Raw genomic sequence first — 24,878 nt, 5'->3', positions numbered from 1 at the left:
ACGGAGTGGTGACATAGGGGATGATGGTTCTGGGGGTGAAATGATGCTCAGGGCCAAAGCAAAGTCAACCGAAGGGGATGATGGTTTTGGAGATGGAATCATGGCCAGGGTCAAAGAAAGGTCAGCTGAAGGGGATGACGGTTCTGGGGGTGAAATGATGCCGGGGCCAAAGCACAGTCAGCCGACGGGGCGCCGCTTCTCTCCCGGAGGATGGGAGGGAGGCCGGGGCGGTCGGTGGGTGGGTGGGGGCTCAGGGCTTCTCGTGGCAGTGTTTGCAGAGGGCCGAGGGGAAGGCGGGGGCCGGGGCGGCCTTGTCGGGGTTGGCCAGGGGGGCGGCGAAGGGGTAGAGGGCCTGTCCGAAGGGGAGCGGCGGGGCCAGGGCCGGGGCCGGGGGCTGCTGCTGCTGTCCCTGGTTGAGGTAGGCGACCAGGCGGCGCATCTCGTCGAGGGCCTGGGCCTGCATGAGGATGTAGTTCTTGGCCAGGAGCAGCGTGGCGATCTTGGAGAGCTTGCGGACCGAGGGGCTGTGGGCGTAAGGGATGACCGAGCGCAGCCCGTCCAGCGCGTCGTTCAGGTCGTGCATCCGGCGCCGCTCCCGGGCGTTGATGCTCAGGCGCAGCGAGCGCGGCTCCTTGGCCGCCTTCTTCCCGACGACCGGGCCGCCTCCCCCGGGGCCGCCAGGGCCACTGCCGCCTTTGGGCGGCTTGCTCCCCCGGGGGAAGGGCCCTCCTGGGCCGGCCTTGGCCCCTTCGAAGGCCAGCTCTTCCTCCTCCTCCTCTTCTTCCTCCTCCTCCTCCTCCTCTTCCTCTCCGCCGCTGCTCTCCGCCGCTTGGCCCAAAGGGGCGCCCGCGAAGCCCAGGCCCCCCGCGGCCCCCGAGGGGAAGAGCCGGCCCGGGGCCTCTCCTCCGGCGCTGAAGGCGAAGGCCGCCGTCGGGGCGAAGCCCGGGGCCAGGGCCAGGTAGGGCTCCCCCCCGAAGGCCTTCAGCTCGGCCATGGCGGCGCCCAGAGCCAGGTTCATCCGGAGGCCCCCGAGGGCCCTCCCGGGAAGGGCTCCCTCCGCAGCAACCGAAGGAAGGAGTCTCTTCCGAGGCGCTTCCGTCGGGGCTCCAGTCAGCTCCCCCCCTCTCTCCTCCTCCTCCTCCTCCTCCTTCTTGGGCCGGAGGGGCGACGGGTCTCCCTCCTCCTCAGCCGCCCCTTCCCTCCAGGGAGCCCTCCGTCCTCCTTTACCCGGACGCTGCAGCCCAGACCCGGCGCCCTCCTCCAGCCTCTTTGCCCCAGAGCCTGCCTTCTTCGCCCCGTCGGATCCCGGGGAAAGGAGGCTGCTGCTGCTGCTGCTGCTGCGGAGGAGGAGGAGGGCAAGGGCTCTGGGTTGGAGGCTGGCGAGGCGGAGGAGAGGCAGCCCCGCGCGCTGCCCTGGCCGGGGGCGGGAGGGGCGGCCCGGGCCTCGGTTATATGGCCGCCCGGGCTCCGCTGGGAGTCGCCTCTCGCCCAATCAGAGCAAGAGCAAGAGCAAGAGCAAGGAGAAGAAGCCCAGCCCTGGCCCTCAGCCCCCGCCAGCCTCTCCCGCGGAGCCCCTTCTTGCCGCCACTCTTCAGGAAAAGGCAGACCCCCCCTCTTGGGGCTCAGGCTGCTGCACTTTCTGGCTAGGCTTGGCTCAAGATGATGATGATGATGCTGATTGTGATTGTGATTATTTTCATAGAATCCAAGAGTTGGCAGAGACCCCAAGAAGGGCCATCCAGTCCAACCCCATTCTGCCATGCAGGAACTCTCCATCAAAGCACCCCTCGGACCTCTGCTTAGTATTGAGGGGGAATCTCTGTTCCTCTGACTTGCATCCATTGTTCCAGGTTCTAGTCTCTGGAGCAGCAGAAAACAAGCTTGCTCCCCTCTCAGTGTGACACCCCTCCAAATACATAAACAGGGCTAACATATCCCTCCTTAACCTTCTCCTGGCTAAACATCCCCAGCTCCCTCAGACATTCTTCATAGAGCTTCATGGTTTCCAGACCCTTCACCATTTTGTTCACCCTCCTTTGGACACGTTCCAGTTTCTCCACATCCTTTTTGAATTGTAGGGCCCAGAAGTGGACACAGTAGAAGACACTCCTTCCTCGAAGAGTGGTGGAGTCCCCTTCCTTGAAGGTCTTTAAACAGAGGCTGGTTGGTCATCTGTCATGGATGCTTTGACTGAGAGTTCCTGCATGGCAGAATGGGGTTGGACTGGATGGCCCCTGGGGTCTCTTCCAACTCTCCGATTCCATGATTCTATGACTGTTTCTTCTTCCATCTGAAAGGCCACCACTTATACATCACCACTCTCCCTTCCTTTCTTCCTTCCTTCCTTCCTTCTTCATCAGTATCTTTCCCCCTTTATTATCTTTATTGAAATGTACAGCTTTAGAAACAGTTGCAATCATATATAAAGATCTTCTTTCACACTACTCACACATCTAACTTAACACTTCATGGCCATCAAACCTAAAACGCTTCTTATGTTCATGTGCTTTTGCTGTATGTTCTTTACAGTTCTCCTGCTTCTCTTGTCGACCCATTTCCCACTGCTTTTGAAAAATAATCTTTTCACCAAGACTTTTAAAGTAAAGACTTAAAGGAAAACAAACAAACAAATATATGAACAAAACTAAACAAGAAATCACTTATATCTGCTGGTTGTCCATTACTCAGTCCTCCTATTACCGCTTGAGAGAGTGAGAATTCATCAATATCTTGACCTTCCATCAATACCCATCATTGTCCTCACTTTCACCTTTCATCCTCTTTTGACATGCTTTTATCTTTTCCCAATGTCTTCTCATCCTTTCCCAGACTCTTTAAGTGTCAGGTCTTTTAAAAAGGAATATAACAAGGACAGGAAAGATCTCGACTCAGAGGTGCAACAATTCTCTTTTCCAGAAATTGCACCGTGGAACCAAAGAGGGGGTTTCCCTCATTCTGTATGGTGGAAGGCCAAAATACACTGCAGAAATAATCCAGTTTGAGATCACTTTAACTGCCCTGGCTCAGTGCTAGGGAATCCTGGGAATGGTATGTAGAGAGATCTTGTAGCATCTTTGAGACTAACTGAAAGAAAGACATTGGCAGCATAAGCTTTTGTAGACTCCAATCTTCTTCCTCAGATGCTGCCAACTTCTTTCTTTCAGTTAGTTTTAAAGGTGCAACAAGATCTCTCTACATACATATCTCTTACTGTGGTACCATTGGGAATGATTTATTGTGGTCCCAGAGCTCTCTGACAGAGAAGGCAAAATGTCTCACAAAACCACAGTTCCCAGAATTCCCTAGCATTGAGCCTGGGCAGTTAAAGCAGTCTCAAACTGGATTATTTCTACAGTGTGTTTTGGCCTTCCATCAGGCAGAAAGAGAGGCCGCCCTCTTGGCTTCATGGCACAGTTTCTGGAAAAACGAATTGTTGCACCGCTAAGTGCTCTTGTGTATTTCTTTAAAACACCTGACACTTGGAGAGTATGAAGAAGGGTGAGAAAGACATTGGGAAAAGATAAAGGCATGTCAAAGGAGGATAGAAGGTGAGCGGAAGATTTTGATGAAGAAAAGGAAGGAAGGAAGGAAGGAAGGAAGGAAGATGGAGATTATAAGTGTAGGTCTTTGAGATGGAAGAAGAAGTGAAGGAGGAGGTAGAACAAACAAATTTTGAGTGTTATGGGATAGGGAGTGTATTTGTGTTTTTATACTTAATAAAAATTTGTAAATAAATAAATAACCTGGGACTTTAATAAAAGCTGCCCTTCAGAAGCTTGCATTTTTCTGGTTTGGCAAACCTATCCCCCCTCCCCATGCCATTAGTATTTGAGTTTGAATATCAGTACATCCTACATTTTGCGAGCAATTGCTGATAACTCCTGTCAGTCCAGCGTGGCTCCACTCCATCATTTAAGCTCAGAGCTGAGAGGCAGAGTTTGAAAAAGTTACTCTTTTAGATTGGCAGCTTCCAGAATCACTCAGCTGGTACAGCCACTGGCCATGCTGGCTTAGAGAGCATTTTGGAAGCTGTGCCAAAAGAGCAACTATATTAAAATTACTCTTTTGAACAACGTGCCTAGATAAAAACTAAAAATAAATGTAAAATGTGCAAAACATTTCAACTTTTGCCTTCTTCAGTTGCTAAAGATGAAGATGAAACTGAGCTGCATCAAAGGTGGCAATTTAGACCACTCTGATTTCAACATTCTTCAGTATATGATAGTATTATCCTCTAAGCTGAGGCGATGCAGTGTTGAGGTCTTAAGTTTGTGAATCCAAATATTCTCCCTTTTGTCCAAAATGTCTGAAGGAGAGGACACTTCAATACCAAACATGGACAAATTAGAGAGTCTGTGATGTATTGCTGTTGTTGTGTGCCTTCAAGTTGAAGTTATGGCATCCCCAAGGTGACCCCATCACAGGGTTTTATGAGGCTGAGAGTGTGATTTGCCCAACATCTCCCAGTGGGTTTCTGTGCCTGAGTGAGGAATTGAACCCTGATCTCCAGAGTCGTAGACCAATGCTCAAACTACTAAACCATGCTGTGATGTACTGTTGTTCTTGTTAACTGCATTTGAGTCAGCCTCTGTTCATGGCAACCCTGTGGATGAGAGACCTCTAAGACTCCTTGTCCTCCACTGGTCTGCTCAGTTCCTGCAAATTCAGGCCCATGACTTCCCTGGTTGAGTCTATCCATCTGGCTTGCGGTCTTCCTCGCTTTCTACTACCATCCACCTTTCCCAGCATTATTACCTCTTCTATTGAATGTTACCTTCTCATGATGTAGCCAAAGTATGACAGCCTCAGTTTGATCATCTTGGCTTCCAAGGAGATTTCAGGCTTGATCTGTTCAAGTACCCATTTGTTTGACTTTTGGCTGTCCACAGTATCCTCAGCACTCTTCTCCAGTACCACATCTCAAACGAATTGATTTTCTTCTATTCTGCTTTTTTCACTGTCCAGCTCTCACATCCACATGCGATGATGGGGAATATATTGGCTTGGACAATTTCAACTTTAGTGCTCAGTTGTATGTCTTTATTCTTTAGCACCTTGTCTAGCTCTTTAATAGCTGTCCTGGTCATTCTTAGTCTTCTTATTTCTTGACTGTAGTCACCATTCTGATCAATGTTTGATCCTAGGTACACACATCCTTTAACTATTTCAATTTCCTCATTGTCTAGGTTGAATTTATGTACTCCTTCTATGGTCAGTGAGCTGAAAGTCTGCCCAATCTAGCTGTAGCTTCCTGGTCAGGATTGCACACTTAATTGAAGAAGATAGAAGCCATATTATATTAGTTCTTTTTGTTAATCTCCATGCATAGACATATACAGGTGTATCTGTGTGTGTGATTGAAAAGCAAACCAAGTTTATCCTGGATCCCAGAAAGATGCATCCCAAAAAGAATTGTATCATGAGATTAACAAACAAAACTAATATAAAATTAACAAAATTTTGTTTTATGCACAAATTTATTATTATTATTTTTATATTTCCTGCCTCTTCCTGCAGATCGAGGCGGGATTACATCAATAACAGAGTAAAATACAAGTATAAAAATACAGATAATAAAATACTAACAATATAATTTTAAATTAAAACATTATCTGTACAACCAGAAAAATTCAATAACTTATCATTATAACCAAAGTAGAGTGTTTTATCTTAAAATCTCCTATAATAGGTCAGGGGGGTAAGCCCACTGGAAGAGATCCATCTTAAGAGCATTCTTAAAGGCATCTAAGGTGGTAATAAGATGGATCTCTTCTGCTAAGCTATTCCATAATTTGGGGTCTGTGGCTGTAAATGATCTATGAGAAGTTGTTGTCAGCCTGGACTTGTGATGTTCTAATAAACTCTTCCCTGATACGGACCAGGAAAGCACATCTACTCTTCCCTGATATTCTGAGAGTGCTGGGCGGATTGTGTAGGGAGAGGCATTCCGTCAAGTAACTCATGCCCAAGCCATGTAGGGCTTTAAAGGTAATAACCAACACTTTGTACTGCACCCAGAAGCTAATTGGCAGCCAGTGAAGTGATTTCAACACAGGTGTTATATGGGCTGACCTCGGTGTTCCGGTGACCAGTCTGGTTGCCATATTTTGAACCAATTGAAGCTTCCAAACTTGATACAAAGGTAGCTCCAAGTAGAGTGCATTACAGAAATCCAAACAAGAGATTACCAGTGCATGTACCATTGCTTGAAGGTCCATTTTGTCCAGGTAGGGACGCAGTTGGCATATCAACCGAAGTTGGTACCAAGCACTCCTGGCCATCGCATCTACTTAAAATCATAGAATCATAGAGTTGGAAGAGACCACAAGGGCCATCCAGGCAAGGGGTTGGACTGGATGGCCTTTGTGGTCTCTTCCAACTCTATGATTCTATGATTCTTGAGATGACAACTGTGCTTGAGATGACAACTGTAGAGATGGATCCAGGAGTACTCCCAAACTGCGAACTTCATCCTTTAGGGGAAGTGTGATCCTGTCCAGGGCTGGTTCACAGAGCTCTGTCCCCGGTTTGGGGTACTTATCGCAAACACTTCCGTTTTAAAAATATTTCACATAAAATTACCTTCATGCTGTGTGTATAAGGTGTATATGAAACATAAATTAATTTCCTGTTTAGATTTGCATCCCATCTCCAAGATATCCAATTATGCATATGCAAATGTAACAAAATCTGAAAAACTCTGAAACCAAAACAGTTCAGGTCCCAAGCATTTTGGATAAGGGAGATCCAATCTCCCTCCTTCCCTCTCTCTTTCTTTGTTTATTTATTTGTTTGGTTGAGTGTAGAGAAAGATTTCTGGTCATGGAGACTGTTGGTACCTGGCAAGATTATCTTGATTTAGTAGAAGCTGACTGATGGTGTTTGGCTATTGGAAAGAAATTTCTGAAGTAATGGCCTTGTCTGTTTCCATTTAATTCAGATATTTTTGTTGAGACCTGGCTTTCATTGAGATCTAAATTGAAACAGACCTTTCCAGACGTGGTTGGCTTTTGGTGGCCTCGATGTATTTGACATTCTTACCTTATTTGGAAAAGTGGGACAGTTGTAGCAATAACAGATAGTTTCCCAAAAGAACATAAGAAATGGGCTGGATCAGATCAAAGGCCTATCTAGCCCAGCATTGTTTGTTTATTTAATCCTACTTTTTTCCTGGCATGGGGCACAAAGTGACTTACAACAAATTCAGTGCATCTTACAAGAAATGACCATCTTGTTCCTGTAGTGAGAATTGCAATACAGTAAAGTGAAATTGACTCCTGAGAGAAGGCAGAGGCTGTTTTTTCATTGATACCTGTGGCTTGAATCCTTTTGGTTAATGGACCCATGGAATCCATTGTGATGAATCACCATATAGGTAAATCCCATTGACATATAGGTAAATCACATTGTTTCAATGGTCCTGTGGGTACTAACATAGGAGTTATGCCAATGTCTGGGACCTGTGTAGGTGATTTGTTCTGAATGGAATGGTACTTATGAAGAAGCAGGTGAACAGTTTGCGGGATGCTCTTGATTCCATCTTTATAACCAGTGGTCTAGATACTCAGTGACTAGCTAGATTACCGCACTACACTCTTATAGTGCTGCTATTCCACTTTAACTGCCCTGGCTGCCTCCTGTTGTATTCTGGATTTTGCAGTTTAAGGAGAGGCATTTAGAATTTTCAGCTAGAAAGCTCTTAGGCGTCACTGAACTACAAGCCTCAGAATGCAACAGGAGGCAGCCAGAGCAGTAAAAGTGGAATAGCAGCACTATAAGAGTGTAGCGCAGAAATGTGGATGGTGTGTGTGTGTGTGTGGAGTGAATTTTGGTTCATGGACAATCTGGCCACAATATTTCATGCACTGGTGTCTTGCTGTTTAAGTTAGTGCAGTGCAGTACAGCTTTACTGGGGCATAATGGCTTGGGCCCGAGTTACTTGAGGGACCGCATCCCCCCATATAATCCGCCCCGCACACTCAGAACATCTGGGAAGAATCTGTTGGAAGTCCCTTCATCCAGATATGTTTCCAGTTCCCCAGCCTGAATGAGGTGGAGGGACCACATATTGGTGGGTGCTAGCATTTCTTTTATTGCCTATGTTGGCTAAGTATCCACACTACAGAAATAAAGCAGTCTGACACCACTTTAACTGCCATGATTCTATCCTACAGAATTCTGGGATATTTTAGTTTGGTGAGACACCAAAGCTCTCTGATAGACCAGGCTGATTAATTCACCAAACTACAAATTTAGGGAGCCATGACAGTTAAAGTGGTGTCAAACTGCTTTATTTCTGCAGTGTGGAAGAGGTATAAGTCTGGTGGGTGCTGCAGTCCAATATCATTTTAATGGCTACTTGTGACTCCTCCCCCACTTGCAAAGGCAATTGTTAGTACTAGCTAGAGTAAATCCATTAAATCAATATGAACTTAACACTTAATGGATTGGAATTTGTGAATGTAATTCCATTCAGCAGTTTCTCTTTCTAGTGTTCCTTTGTAATTTCCTTGTTCAAGGTCCACAACCTGTAGATCACTTACTGACTGTCCAGGAAGATTGAAATATTCTGCAACTGGTTTTTGGGTATTACCAAATGCTAACGTTAGATTTGTCAGACACAAAAGTCATATTTGTGTCTGACATTCTGTCTGACAAATGCATAAATTCCAATCCATTAGCAGAGGTATGAACAAAGACAATGGTTTAATGGCACACTACATATGATAAAAGTATCCTTATTATCGTACATATAAGCTGTAAAATTGTGGTTAATTTTGAGAAACAGGAAACTAATGAATTGCTTGTAAAAACTGCAACTATAATGGTAACTGTAACTAACTACCTTTAGAAAATAACTTTCCTGGATGGTTAGATGAACATTTGTGAATGAATTTCCTCAGAACCAGAAGACGAGCTTGTTTTTCCCCACAGTGTGGCTGGGTTACTTTAGAAAGGTCCTGCCTGAATGGAACAGTGCACTGCTCTCTCTCTCTCTCTCTCTCTCTCTCTCTCCCTCTCCCTCCCTCTCTCCCTCCCTCCCCCCCCTCTCTCTCTGTCCTTTTGCCATAAACCCCTGTTTCTTTGTATGCTAACATGAAATGACTGGCTTGTCTCTCTTCCTTGTCCTTTGTATCAAAAATGGCAGTGCTTAGATGAAGTTTGACATGTCTGTGCATGCACTCACACTCATGGTAGTGATATTTGTATGGCTGAAGAGATCGGCTGCTAATTTTCTGGAGTAGTTTTAATTTGAAGGTCACCATCACAGTTTTTGCCATATCTGTACAGAAGGAGCATCTTTCTTCTACAGGCCTAGGGGTGTAGATATATGGACATGTGAAAAGACACAGTCCCTTTCCTTTTGCTTTCCATCTCGTCTCCATATGATACTACTGTGGGAGCCAGTGTGGTGTAGTGGTTAGAATGCTGGTCTATGGGTCTGGAGGACTGGGCTTGAATCCCGGCTTGGCCATATAAACCCACTGGATGACTTTATGCAAGTAGCACTCTCTCGCCCTCAGAGTATGACAAATGTAACCCCCCTCTGAAGAAACTTGCCAAGAAAATCCAGTGATAGGTTCACCTTAGGGTCTACATGTGTCAGAAAATGACTTGAAGGCACACAACAGCAGCAATCTCTATCTGCTTTACACTGAGCCAGTGTGCTATCTGGCTCAAGAGCAGGCAACTGTGAAAAGCTATGGGCTGCATTAGCCTATCCAAAACCCTTGGAGGACTACATTTCCCAACCTTCCCTACCCCTGCAAAATATTAATATTAAAAAATCAAAATTATTTAGACCCCAAATGCCTTGTAGGGGGCATAGGGGACATTTTCATTATCTGTTTAGGCCTTCATGGGCCTTTTTAAGCATAGGAGAGGGCTTTTTTTAAGCAACAAAGTGAGTAGAAATCATTTCTGGTTCACTTCCTATTTCAAAAAAGTTCTCTCTTGGGACTAAATTGGCTCAAGCCCCTGTCATGCTTCTATTCTTAAACTAATACAATTATGTGTATGTGTGTGTGTGTGTGTGGGGGGGAACAGCACGCTAGTGTAATAAAGTCTCTAGATGGTCTTTAGTTGTTTCTGACCTCTGTTGATCTTCCTTCTAATCCTTCAGTGACACATCTTTGGGTTGCTGATGTTGGCCACCTTTTTGTATTTCAATACACCACAAAAGTAGAAGGTTAGGGAAGTCTGCTCCAGAGAGACTATGGCCCCATTGCCACTTACATCTAAGCCGGTTTGTGGTTTCCCTTCGCTCCTTGTTGGTGAATCAATTCCAAAAGGTCCATCATTCCCACCACGAAAGCAGATCTTTTCATTATCCCCTTACAATTGCTTCTTTTTTTGGCACGATTGTCATCCCCACTAGTTTGTGCCACTTCAAAATGTATGTCAATCATCTGTGTGTCATTGGTGATGTAAATGGTAGCCCGGATATATATATATATTTCAAAAAAATTGATAGAAGATTCAATTCAATGGTTTTGCAACTATTTGCCTCACTCAGCTGCCAGTTGTCTGGCTTGCCGCCTGAGTAATTGCAAGTAGTTGCAAACTCAATGAATCAAATCTTCTATCAATTATTTTTTTAAAAACCATGCGTCCATAGGTCATACCACAAGCACAAAGGCAGTGCTGGGGGGGGGGGGGGGAGATGGTGGCTGTACCAAAAACTGAGGAGGGATGGTAAACACCCCTCTGCCATTAGTCCCTCCCCTCCAGAATGATGCATTTGGGATCCATCATTCCCATTTGTTAAACACACTTCAGAAACAATTTTTTCCAAAAGAACTGCCAAAGAACTAGTGTCAGGAAAGAGCAGATTTGTTGCGTTTGCCTCGCTTCATCGTGATTGAAACTGATCACAATAAGACTGCAACCACTTTCAAATGGAACGATGGTCATATAATGCAATCAGCAATTCACTTTAAATCATAGTCAGAATGTGGCCTATATGGAGGCAGCTGAACCCTGCCTCCTTTTGCACCCTCTCACATAATCCCAAAATCCAGAAAATAAATGGCAGAATATTCAGGATAGATAGGGGAAAGTGCCAACTTAAATATACTATCACAACATTTACTGCCTTCTTGGGCACATTTAAAAGGGAGTTAGAGAAATACAGGGCTGTCAGAGCCATCAATGGCTACTGGTCATTATGACTGTTTATCACTTCACACATCAGAGGGTGGTGTACTCCAGAAATGTATTTTTAACTGACTTGAACCATGTTTGTAAAATAATACTATTTAATTCTTCTTTTAAAACTTTCATAAAATAAGATTTTAATCTTTATATATATATATATATTTAAAAAATACTGTAAGTCACCTTGGATAGAGCGCCAGCGTGGTGTAGTGGTTTCAGCGTTGGACAATGACTCTGGAAATCAGGGTTCAATTCCTAGCTCGGCCATGACACCCACTGGGTGACGTTGGGCAAGTCACATGCTCTCAGCCTCAGAGGAAGGCAATGACAAACCTCCTCTGAACAAATCCTGCAAGGAAACCCAATGATAGGGTCACCATAAGTCAGAAAGGAATTGAAGACACACAACAGACACAAGCCACCTTGGATACCATGTGGGAGGAGGCATGGTGTAAAACTGTGGGCACAGTGGCCCTGGAGACAGAAAGGCATTGGAGAAATAAGCTGCTCAGAACTGGCAGATGTTGTTTGCCTTCCCTAGCCACTGTTGTGTTACTCTAGAGTACTGCTTCATGCATGTTGCATTTGGTGCTAGAGGAAAAGTTGCAGTCTCAAAATGATAACAGAGAAACATGTTTGTCTGGTGCGTTGGGAAAAACCAACCTTAAATTCTGTATAGTGATCTATACTGACATCTACTGATAATGTAGTACATTGCATATTTTTTTTAAAAATGAGAATGTTCTGCTAAATTATATTTGTTTCTGTATTAGAGGTATTTTTATTTGTTCTTGGAAATAACTCATAATAATATTAATATTAATAATAGATTATTTATATAGCACTGTAAGTTTTGCGCTTTACATAATCATCAAAACAAGAAAGATAAAACCTCCCTATGGCCTACAATCTAAAATCACAAAGCACAATTTTTTAAAATAAACAATCTAACCATTAAAAAACCCTTTGCAAAGAAGTTCTACGTAATCAGTTTTCCCTTGCAGTAACTGAAGCAAAACCAAGTTGCATTTTAACATAACATCATGAGATGGCTTCACTCCTTTTTGCAGTGTAATTGCAATGTAACACTATTTTGGCTAAACTGAATCGTTAAAAGGTGTGTGTAGCCTTCCTACTTACATGTATTTTGTATAGGCATACAATCCTTCGTTAAGTTTCTTCTTGAAGGTAGTGATGAGTAATTTCAGAAATTATGAGAAAGTCTTTGAAAACTACACAACTTTTTGAAGGCTATTAGCAATTTGGGACTTATTCTGCTGAAATTTGTACACAATTGTTTTGAGCAGGAAACAACATTTTCTCTGTAGAAAATAGCATGAAAATAATATTTATTAATATAAATATATTAATAAAATATAAATTATTAATAAAATAAATAAAATAAAATATGCATTTATATTAAAGTATAAACATATTTATAAATACTTATAAAGTATTTATAAAAATAGCAGAAAATGGTATTTTCTTCATGGAAAACATAAAAATGCTGTTTTCTGTGCAGAAAATGCTGTTTTTTTAAATCAACCATGTGTAAATTTTATTCAAATTAAATCCTGAATTACAGCATTTTCTTGAATATTTTTGAATATTCTTTCTATCCCTAGTTTTATACAATGAGTCAATGGTTTGTAGCATTCTGATTTGTATCCACCAGAAAGGTATTCGTTTTATTTTAAGCAATATATCTAAGGGAATAAGTAGTTAAACTTTTTCCTTCTTCATATTTTTGTTTATAAGGGCATGGGAACATTTCTTGTGATTATTAGAAGGATTCTGTAACTTTTAAAGGAGGATTTATTTTCATAGTTGTATCCCTCTGGGATGACAATTTCATGGCTTGATGGTCTCTCTTCTACACAGGAATAAAAATTACAAGAACATCCGCGCTCTATCACATCTCATAAAACTACAAACCTCAGGATTTCATAGGATGGAACCATATCAGTTAAAGTGGTATCAAAGTGCTATAACTTTGTAGTGTGAAAGACATCTGCTTTCCTCATACAATATTAAATGGGTGCCAGCAGGTGTCTTTGAAATGTAGTCCACCTAAGTTTATTTACCAATTCTTTTGTCATTTTCTTTTATTGAAATGAATAGCTGCACACTGCAGTTTAATTTTTAATATTCAGTGTCAGTAATTGCAGACTCTCCATTTCAATAAACGTTCTTCTGTTCATCTGCAAAAAAGTTTCTAGTAAGATCGAGAGGCAGTGTGGTGTAGTGGTTAGAGCCTTGGACTCTGGGTTTGAATCCTGGCTTGACCATATAAGCCCATTGGGTGATCTTGGCCAAGTCCTACTCTCTCAGCCTCAAAGGCAAACCTCTGAACAAACTTGCCAAGAAAACCCCATGATAGGTTCGCTTTAAGCCAGAAATGACTTGAAAGAACACAGCAACAACAAATTTCTTAGGCAAGGAATACTGCTAGACTATGTGACGTCTTCAAGGCCGGCCCGTCCATATAGGAAACCTAGGCAGCTGCCTAGGGCGCCAAAAGTTTGGGGGCAGCACTGGTGCAGCACAGAGAGAGCGCGTGCCACTCCCGGGGCGCCACTCGCGCTCCTGCTGGCCCCGCCCGCTTTTGCTCTTTGCAAAGAGCAAAAAGGAGCTGGGCCAGCAGGAGGGCGAGCGGCGCCCCGGGATTGGCTGGGCTGTGTGCGCGCGCCCCAGCCAGGCATCCTCTGCCCTCTCCTGGCCCCGCCCCCTTTTGCTCTGCAAAGAGCAAAAGGGGCAGGGCCAGCAGGAGGGCAAGTGGCGCCCTGGGATTGGCTGGGCTGCGCGTGCGTGCCCCAGCCAGGCACCCTCTGCCCTCCCCTGGCCCCACCCCCTTTTGCTCTGCAAAGAGCAAAAGGGGAAGGGTCAGCAGGAGGGTGAGTGGCGCCCCGGGATTGGCTGGGCTGTGCGCACGTGCCCCAGCCAGGCGCCCTCTGCCTTCCCCTGGCCCTGCCCCCGTTTGTTTTGCAAAGAGCAAAAGGGGCAGGGCCAGCAGGAGGGCGAGTGGCACCACAGGATTGGCTGGGCTCCTCCTCTTCTTCTTCCTCCTTTTTCTTCCTTCTCCTCTTCTTCTTCCTCCTCCTCTTCTTCCTTTTTCTTCCTTCTCCTCTTCTTCCTCCTCCTCTTCTTCTTCCTCTTCCTCCTTTTTCTTCCTTCTCCTCTTCCTCCTCCTCATCCCCTTCTTCCTCTTCCTTCTCCTCTTCTTCCTCCTCCTCTTATTTTTATCTCCTTTTTCCTATTCTTCCTCTTCCTCCTTTTCTTCTTTCTCCTTCTCCTTCATTTTTCTTCTCCCCCCCTTCTTCCTCCTCTGCTGTTGTTGTTGCTGTCTGCCTTCAGCTCCTTTCCAACGTATGGCAACTCTAAGCAGTTTCCTTGGCAAGTTTCTTCGGGGCGGTGGTGGTGTTGTCTTTACCTTCCCGAGAGGCTGAGAGAGTGTGACTTGCTGCCCAAAATCACCCAGTGCGCTTCCATGGCCGAGCTGGGATTTGAACCCTGGTCTCACATTTTCCTAGTCCAATACTCAGGCCACTACACAATGCTAGACCCTCCACTGCACATAAAGGTACAGTACTCAGTTATTATTTATTATTTGTTTTTATGTACCTTCATGTTGTTTTCCCCTTATGGAGACCCTAAAGCAAACCTATCCTGGGGTTTGCTTGGCAAGGTTTGTTCACAGGAGTTTTGCCATGGCTTTCTGCTGAGGAGGCTGAGAGAGTGGGACTTGCTTGAGCTTGAGGTCACCCAATAGGCTGGGAAATGAACCCTGGTCTCCAGAGCCCTAGTCCACCACACAAAGCTACATCCCAAACTTCTATCCAGGACCAGGAAGAATGTCAAAATGTCCTCCATTTTGAGCATGCCTAAGAAGCGTGCATTTATATTAATGCTTTTTGAATTTATTAATTTTTTGTTTTTTAGTTGTCCGTGTCCTCCATTTACAAAATATGTTCTACATTTGGGGGGTAAATTTTGTCCTACTTTTTTTTACATTTGTCCTGGTTTGGAGGTAGACAGTTATGGCAACCCTATCTGTAGCTCCTCTGGTGCAACTGCAAACTACGAATTCCTAGCATTAATGTGTTAAAGTCGTATAAAACAATATTGATTCTCCTGTGTGATAGCAGCCTGAATTAAAGTGATGCAGATAATGTTGTTGGGAGATATTTAGCCTTGTCTGTAGCTACTCTGGTGCAATTGCAAACTACGAATTCCATGGCTCTAGCATTAATGTGTTAAAGTTGTATAAAACAATATTGATTCTCCAGTGTGATAGCAGCCTGAATTAAAGTGATGCAGATAGTGTTGTAAGATATTTAGCCTTCTTCGTTGGAGAGAATCAGATTTTAATTGAATACTGGTCTCCAGAGTCATAGAATCGTAGAGTTGGAAAAGACTGCAAGGGCCATCCTGTCCAACCCCCTTCTGCCATGCAGGAACTCCGCCGCCCGCTCGCCCGCTTGCGGACGCCGCCCGCCCGCCCGCTTGCTTCCATCTGGGCTGCGGCCCAAGGGACTCCCTGCTGCCCCGGAGGACGCCGCTGCCTTTTCCACCTGGCAGCGGCCCGGTGAGGACTCTTTGTTGCCGCCGCGGCGGCGTTTTTGAAAGGGGAGGGGCCAGGTGAGAGCGGCCCCTCATAAGCCGGCTCGTCGGCCTCCCTGGAGATGACGCCGCCCGCCCGCCCGCTTGCTTCCATCTGGGCTGCGGCCCAAGGGACTCTCCTTTAACCCTATACCATCGGGGAGGAGCGCCAAGGACAATTGCCTGGTGCCGCCGTTGCGGCCTTTTTGGAGGGAGGGAATTTGAGAGGGGGGGGTGTAGGTTTTATTGTCTGGGGATTGTATTTTGCATTGTACTATATCGTTTTTTTCTGCATTGTATTATGTACTGTAATTTTACATTGTTGGCATTGTACTGTTTTCCCTGTGCATTTTTTGCTTTGTATTCTGAGATTCTGTTGTAAGCCGCCTTGATCACATCCCTGTGGAAAGGCGGGGTATAAATAAAACTAATAATAATAATAATAACTCTCAATCAAAGCATCCCCAACAGATGGCCATTCAGCCTCTGTTTAAAGACCTTCGAGGAAGGAGACTCCACTAGTCTCCATTGAGGGAATTTGTTCCACTGTCGAACAGCCCTTACTGTCAGGAAGTTCCTCCTAGTCCAACACACAAAACACACAAAGCTATATCCCAACCTCCTATCCAGGAAGAATGTCAAAATGTTCTCCATTTTGAGCATGACTGAGAAACATGAATTTATATTGTTTTTTATTTATGTTTTTGGCTTTTAGTTGGTTGTGTTCTCCATTTTTTGAACGTCCTACAATTTGTCCTATATTTTGTTGTACATCATGTCCTACATTTTTCCTACATTTTGAAGGGGCACCGGGGGGGGGGGGGGAGGGCGCCAAAATATTTCTCACCTAGGGTGGCCAAATATCTAGAGCTGGCCCTGGATGTCTTTGAAAGAATGTGTCTGGACTGGAAATGTCATATGATCTGCAAGGAATGTGATTGCATAAGCTGATTGTTCAACTTAATGAATCCACAAAAAGGAGGATAAAGCTGCATGCTTATTCTCATGTTCTATAAAGTTCCTAAAAGACCAAAACTTAAGGTATCCTTAAGAGGAATGCTGTTCTGCCTACTAGACGATATTGTTATTTACAGCCTTGGGAATTCAGGTGACCAAAATGGTTAACTCTAAGGAACTTTAGCTAGATACAGGCTGCTGCCACACTGCAGAAGTAATGCTGTAATTCTCATGACTCCATCCTGTGGAATCCTGAGATTTGTAGTTTGTTGTAGCATCAGAGCTCTCTGACAGGGAAGGCTAAATAGTTCACAAATCTACAAATCCCAGAATTCCATAGTACTGTGCCATGGCAGTTCAAGTGATGAGAAACTGTGGCCCCATTCAGACTGGCATCAAAGATCTGGAAGGAACTGGGCTGATTCGGATGCCCCTCCCCCGAATCTCTCCGTTAGCAAGTGCCCACTACAAAAGAGGGGCATTTTAAATCGAATGCATTCTGTGCCTGCTGTGAAGGTGCCTGCTGTCAATCAAGCGATCGTTATGGTGATGTTTTGCAGGGGCATCGGAAGTGTCCTCCCCCTCCTTTTTTTTAAAGAGCCATGCACAGTGTCAATTTTTTAAAAACCTCTTTTTTGTATGTTGTGTGTATGTGTGGGCATTTGGGTCAGATCTTAATAATAATGATAATAATAAATTCCTCACCTCGGAAATGCCAGAAAAGGATGCAATTGCCATCGTCTGCTAGAGCAGATCATTAAACGGAGAGTCTGTGAACATCTAGAAGGCAATGCCATAATCACAAAAAGTCAACATGGGTTTCAGAGAAACAAGTCATGCCAGACAAATCTAATCTCTTTCTTTGATAAAATTACCAGCTTGGTAGATGAAGGGAATGCTGTGGATATAGTATATCTTGATTTCAGTAAGGCCTTTGACAAGGTTTCCCATGATATTCTTGCAAACAAGCTTGTAAAATGTGGACTAGACAAAGTAACTGTTAAATGGATCTGTAATTGGTTGACCGGCCGAAGCCAAAGGGTGCTCAGCAATGGCTCTTTTTCCTCCTGGAGGGAAGTGACCAGTGAGGTCTCACAGGGCTCTGTCCTGGGCCCAGTGTTATTCAACATCTTTATCAATGACCTGGATGACAGAATTGGCAGCACACTTATCAAATTTGCAGATGACACCAAATTAGGAGGAATAGTTAATACTCCAGAGGACAGGACCAACATTCAAAATGATCTGAATAGACTAGAAAGCTGGGCCAAAGCTAACAAAATGAAATTCAACACAGAGAAATGTAAGGTACTGCACTTAGGGCAGAAAAATGAAATGCACAGATATAGGATGGGTGACACCTGGCTGAATGAAACTACGTGTGAAAGAGATCTAGGAGTCCAAGTAGACCATAAGTTGAACATGAGTCAACAGTGTGATGCGGCAGCTAAAAAGGCCAATGCAATTCTAGGCTGCATCAATAAAAGTATAGTGTCTAGATCAAGAGAAGTAATAGTGCCACTGTATTCTGCTCTGGTCAGGCCCCACCTGGAATATTGTGTCCAGTTCTGGGCACCACAATTCAAAAAGGACATTGAGAAACTGGAGCGTGTCCAGAGGAGGGCGACTAAAATGGTGAAAGGTCTGGAAACCTTGCCCTATGAGGAACGACTCAGGGAGCTGGGGATGTTTAGCCTGGAGAAGAGAAGGTTAAGAGGTGATATGATAGCCCTGTTTAAATATTTGAAAGGATGTCACATTGAGGAGGGAGCAAGCTTGTTTTCTGCTGCTCCAGAGAACAGGACCCGGAACAATGGATGCAAGCTACAGGAAAAGAGATTCCACCTCAACATTAGGAAGAACTTCCTGACAGTAAGGGCTGCTTGACAGTGGAACAAACTCCCTCGGAGTGTAGCGGAGTCTCCTTCCTTGGAGGTCTTTAAGCAGAGGCTAGATGGCCATCTGTGGGGGAAGCTTTGATTTGGATTTCCTGCATGGCAGGGAGTTGGACTGGATGGCCCTTGTGGTCTCTTCCAACTCTATGATTCTATGATTCTATGATTCTTTTTTTTTTTTTGCTTTTAAAAGCAATTCAGGGCTGCCTCTGAATTCAGTAGCAAAAGCATGTATCATTTTGTCTAATTGACAAGAGCAAAAAATGTAACATTCAAATTGTAAGTCTAGCCCTTTGCAACATTTCTAACATTTGCATTCGCAACATTTCTCCTTTGCTGGAAGCGAGCAGATGAAAGGGAAAGTGCACAAGCCGCTAGCCCTGCTCTATCTGCCTCAAGAAAAAAATCATGCGCATATTTGGTCAAAAATAATTTTAAAAAAATATGAAAAGGGGGGGGGGAGGTGCCTGATGTGAGCTCCGTTCATGCTCTGCCTTTGACCTGATCTGAACTGACTCTTTTCCTCTTGCTACACTTTCTTCAGAGGGGCTTTGCCATTGCCTTCCACTGAGGCTGAGAGAGTGACCTGTCAGTTCCAACTAAAGTAGACCCATGGAATGAATTGGGGATAAAAGGGAAATGCAGCGCAGGCATTCCTGTAGCATCCTCATATAACACAAATAATAATAATAATAATAATAATAATAATAATAATCCAGGAGCAAGAGGAAAGTAGAACAAGCAAGCACCCCAAAAATAATGAGCATAAATTGTCAAAAGAGGCTGATTTCCCTACATTCCCCCAGCTTGGACCCACAGCCCTACTTCCCTGGGTAATCCTCCTTCCTTCCAACCCTCACCTCCCTTTGAGCTTTCTCCACCACCCCCCACCTCCCTCTGACAATAATGTAGGAGCAAGAGGAAATGAAAGTAGAACAAGCAGCCTGATTTCCCTACGTGCCCCAGCGTAGCCCTGCAACCCAATTCCCCTGGAAATCCTCCTCCTCCTTCCTTCAGACCCTCTCCTTCCTTGGGGATGCCCATTGACCCTTTCCCCCAGCTCCTTCCTCCTCCTCCTCCTCCTGCTCCATTTTAGGATCCCCTCCATGGCTCTCTTCCTCCCACGGCCCCTTTCTCCTCCTCCTCCTCTTCCTCTTCCTCTTCCTCCTCCTCCTCCTTCATCACTTTCTCCACCCCCCACCACTCTCTGACAGCCCTCTGCAGCCCAAAAGTCACCCCTGATTTCCCCCTTTCCTCCTGTCACCCTTTGCATCCAGATTCTCCTTTTTTTGGCTCTTTCCTCCTCCTCCTCCCCCTTCCTTCTGATGATGGGAGGGAATGCTCCGACCTCTGCCTGCCCCCTGACACTAATCCCTCCCTAAATTTGCCCCGATCATGATCGAGGGGAAGGTTCAAATTTCGCGCAACCTGGGTCTTTTGAGAAAAGACGGATTTTAGCCCGAATCTGGATACGTGGGGGTAAGGGGCATTTCCTTGTGCAAGCCTCGACATGGATTGTGACGGAATCAGGCCCAATATGAACTTTACGTGGAAGAATCGCTTTCAAACCTGGTTTTTAATGTAGTCTGAATGGCCCCTATATCAATTCTGCAGTGTAGATGCAGCCTTAGATTGGTGAGTATAAGGCAAAGAATCTTCAATCTTTTGCTTTTAAACTGTAAGCTGTTTTGAGTCCTAATTCTGGGAATAAAGTGGTATATAAATGATGATGATGATGATGATGATGATGATGATGATGATGATGATGATTCAATCCTGCTGCAGAAAGAGAGGGTGGGGGAACCACTCCTGTTTCATAATGCTAGGGAATTCTTGGATTTGTAGTTTGGTGAGGTGCTCATAATTCACTGCTAGAGCTTTAGTTTGAACAACTACACTATTAGTTCATTCAAACTATCCCACCAAACTGCAAATCCCAACATTCCTTATGATCTAGTTGTGATAGTTGAAAGTGGTACCAAACTACTATGACTTTGTTGTGTAGGTGCACTCTGGTCTGAATTTCATTGGTTAGTCTGAACTAGAATAGATCCATTGATTCTCATTAGTAAATGGGCAGTAAATCTCATTGGCTTTTCTCTTGACATGAAGATGGGAGCTGGAATCCTGTTGGTTAGTCCCAGCTAAAGGAGACCTGTTGGATCCCTTGATGAATGATGAACCAATATGTTAGGAAATCCTGTTGATTCAATGGGTCTATTCTAGCTGGGATTACTAGTACGATCTGGGCCTTTATGTTGGGGATAGCAAATAGTATGGACTACTGGAAGGTGTGGTCCAAAAACATCTGGAGAGCCATATCTTATGGTCCAGCAATATCTGGAGAAGTACCTTTTGTCCACTATTACATAATGCCATATTGCAGCTAGAGAGAACCTTTGGGAAGGGAATGGCTACCAAGACAAGTGCTGTTGTATCCACCTGCTGCAAAAGACAAATGAAGACGCAGAGTGTGAAATGAGTGTGTGAATAGTTTAGGTTTGGATCTCTTTCCTACCAGCAAGCTGCAATGTGACAATCAGAAGCAGGATATCTGTTGCAGTTCCTCCTTGTCCCAGGGATCACTGCCAGGAAGGGAGTGGAAACATCAGTCTGCTGTGCTCCGATCAACAGGAGAACAGACCTCTGGTGTTCACAGCAGCTGATCTGGGCAAAGCAGGATTAGGTGACTTTACAATTGTGCCCATAGTGCCATGATGGTGAATACATTTGTTGTTGTTAACTGCCTTCGAGTAAACCCTATAAACAAAACATCTCAAAGCCTCCCTTATCTTCTACCTCTCTGCTCAGGTCCTGTAGTCTCAGGCCCATAGTTTCCCTGATTGAGTCTATCCATATGACATGTGGTCTTCTTCTCTTTCTACTACCTTCCACCTCCCCCTGCATCATTGTCTTTTCTTATTGATCATGCTTTTTCATGATGTGGCCAAAGTACGACAGCCTCAATTTAGTGAGCACATAGGTACTGTGAATATGAATACATTATGGCTCCATGACTCTAGGTTACAAATTCATAACTGCAATATTGAATTCCTATCATGTTTTTTTCTTAAGCATTTGGAGCTCAATTTATTTGCAACTGTGTACATGGATCAGAATGCTGTACTTGGGTTATGCCTCTGTAAATGGATTTATGTATGCAGGAATTAGAACTGGGCAGTTTCATAATGTCCATAGCCAGTAGAGGGCTGGTGCAGAGCCAACACAGTGTCTGATTACACACTGATGTGCATAGTGCACTGTATAAGGATAGATCATAGTTTGGAGTTTTGAAAGTGTAGCAATCTGAAACCTATTGCCTATTTCTTTCTATTCCACTAGGTGGCAGCATTGCTGCATTTATGATCTATGTTCTTCTGTTTTCCAATTCCAAGAAGAGCAATACTGTTGAATGGTACTACTGTATCGTTCTCTTAATATTATTTGAAATACAACAAAGGGGCTGTAAAGATGGGCAGCATGCGGCTGCCCCTTTCCTGGTTAGATCGGGGCCGCAGCAAACTCATGCCACTGCCCTGTTTCAGATGCAGTCTCTGGAGAGTTCAAAAAGGAGCCACAAAAAGCGGCTCCTTTTTGCACCCTCTAAAGGGCACCATAGATGTGGCGGCGTGGCTTAGTGATGGCCCTTCAATCATGTGGATGCAGCACTGAAGGGGTGTCATGATGCACGCCTTCTGCGCATACAGCATGTGGACGCTGAGCCTTGACTCCACCCACAGGTCGGCACAAAGTGCTGGTCTGTATAGGGCCAAAATTCACAAAAGAGTACTACCTTTATTGGCCAACCAAAATGCACAAAATACATCATGCAAGCTTTTGAAGCTTCATCGGCTTCTTCATCAAGCAAAGTGCTGATGTGAGAGTCTCAAGCCTGCATTTTGTCTCAGATGTTACTTCTGTTGTCAACTAAGATGGTCTGGAGGGATCTTCATGCCAGCAGAGTTTACCCCACTTTATGGCCATGTGGGAACTAGAGGTAAAGGGCAATAAAAGGCAGGTAATAAAAGTTCAACTCACTTAATACATGGTTATTGTTGTCTCGTTCTTTCTGCCTAAAATGAAGCTCAAGTGCAATTGCTCCAACTCTAAAGAATCCTTTTCCTTTCTCTTTTCCTTCCCAGAAAGGAAAGAAAAGGACAGAATTGGAATGTACACACACAATTGTATAAACATGCTTTATACCTGAGGCCTTACTTGGCACTGCATCTGAAACAGTGTGTTTATGTCCATGAAAGCTCATGTTGAAATAAAAATCAGTTTGTCTTAAAGATGAGAGCCAACATGGTATAGTAATTTGAATGTTGCAGTACAACCCTGGAGACCAGGGTTCAAATCCACACTCAAATAATAATAATAATAATAATAATAATAATAATAATAAATTTTATTTATACCCCGCCCTTCCATGGAAATGATCAGGGCGGCTTACAAAATTTATAAAAACATTACAATACAGGATTAAAAATTCAGTATAACAATTAAAACCATTACTACAAAAAACAAAAAACAGGAACAGGAAACAGTAAAATAAGAAAATACATATATCAGGGGCAGAAGAAAAATGCAAAAAAGTTCCATCGGTCCAGGGTCAGAAGGGAAAAAAAGGGGGCAGGAAGAATAGACAAACAAATTAAGGTGGGAAGGCCAGCCGGAATAGATATGTTTTCAGCTGTTTTTTAAAAACAGCTAATGAGGCGGCGGAGCGAAGCTCTGCAGGGAGCTTATTCCAAAGTAAAGGGGCAGCAGTAGTAAAAGCCCTCTGTGAGGTCCGAGTAAGGTTAGACCTAGGGACCTCCAACAATTTAGTCCCGGATGTTCTGAGTGTGCGGGGTGGATTATATGGGGAGAGACGGTCCTCCAAGTACCCTGGGCCCAAGCCATTTAGGGCTTTATAGGTCAAAACCAACACCTTGTATTGAGCTCGGAAGCGAATAGGCAGCCAGTGAAGGTCTTTTAAAATAGGTGTTATATGGTCCGACCTGGAGCTACCAGCGACCAATCTGGCTGTCATGTTCTGCACCAATTGCAGCTTCCGAGTTTGGTACAAGGGCTGCCCCATGTAGAGCGCATTGCAGAAATCCAATCGAGAGGTTACCAAAGCATGTACAACAGATTCTAGGTCCTTTCGGTCCAGGTAGGGACGCAGCTGGCGTATCAGCCGAAGCTGATAACAGGCACTCCTGACCGTCGCATCCACCTGAGAAGTCAGCTGGAGCGACGAATCAAGGAGTACTCCCAAGCTGCGCACCGAGTCCTTCGGGGAGCGTGACCCCATTCAGGGCCGGGTGACAGATCTCACCACCAGAAACCGGGGAACCTATCACCAGTACTTCCGTTTTCCCTGGATTCACACTGAGTTTGTTCTCCCTCATCCAGCCCATTACCGACGCCAAGCAGGCATCTAGAGGAGAGATGCCATCCTTAGTTACTGCATCAGTCGGAGACATAGAGAAAATTATCTGTGTGTCATCAGCGTACTGATAACACCGCGCCCCATGTCTCCGGATGATCTCTCCCAGCGGCTTCATGTAAATGTTGAATAGCATAGGGGACAAAATCGCTCCCTGAGGGACACCAGATGTCAGGGCCCTCCTGTCGGAGCGACAGTCCCCCAGCTCCACCATCTGGGACCTACCCGAGAGGTAGGAACAGAACCACTGCAAAGCAGTGCCCCCAATTCCCAACTCCCTCAGGCGTCCCAGAAGGATACCATGGTCGATGGTATCGAAGGCCGCTGAGATGTCCAAGAGCACTAACAGGGACACGCTCCCCCTGTCCATGCCCAGACGGAGATCATCAACTAAGGCGACCATGGCAGTCTCAACTCCATAGCCCGCCCGGAAGCCAGTTTGAAATGGGTCCAGAAAAACGGTGTCATCCAAGATCGACTGAAGCTGGAAGGCGACTGCTCTCTCGATCACCTTCCCTAAAAAAGGTAGCAGCGAGATGGGTCTATAATTATTATGAAGCAGGGGGTCTAAGGAGGGCTTCTTTACAGGGGTTTAACCACTGCTAATTTTAATTTAGATGGAAACTGACCCTCACTTAGAGATGTATTGATTATGTGATGCAACATTAGTCGCACCACATCTCCCCCCTGAGCTGCCAACCACGAGGGACAGGGATCAAGAGAGCAAGTCGTCCTCCTAACACTTCGGAGGATCTTGTCCACTTCATCGGTACTAACAAACTCAAAGTGATCCAGTATAACAGGGACCACGGACGCTTCGGACACCTCTCCTATAGGAT

At 44.8% G+C, this 24,878-nt stretch overlaps 1 protein-coding gene across 1 annotated transcript; it reads right to left on the bottom strand.

The window, feature by feature from the left end:
- Positions 1 to 239: 239 nt before the first annotated feature.
- BHLHE23 (basic helix-loop-helix family member e23) lies at positions 240 to 1,109 on the bottom strand. The gene has a single exon (XM_089518468.1). The coding sequence runs from the start codon at positions 1,016 to 1,018 to the stop codon at positions 251 to 253; it is 768 nt and encodes a 255-aa protein (XP_089374594.1). The 5' UTR covers positions 1,019 to 1,109; the 3' UTR covers positions 240 to 250.
- Between the last annotated feature and the right edge of the window lie 23,769 nt (positions 1,110 to 24,878).

This window comes from Sceloporus occidentalis, unplaced genomic scaffold, assembly GCF_023333645.1.
Source record: "Sceloporus occidentalis isolate IW3139 unplaced genomic scaffold, rSceOcc1.0.p SCAF_3, whole genome shotgun sequence".
NCBI classification, from domain to species: Eukaryota; Metazoa; Chordata; class Lepidosauria; order Squamata; family Phrynosomatidae; genus Sceloporus; species Sceloporus occidentalis.
The sequence above is the reverse complement of the archived record's forward strand: the minus strand, read 5'-3'. Positions and strand labels throughout refer to the sequence as shown.

Coding starts and splice junctions, on each gene's coding strand:
- BHLHE23 (XM_089518468.1), bottom strand. CDS start 1,018: ATGAACCTGGCTCTGGGCGCCGCCATGGCCGAGCTGAAGGCCTTCGGG.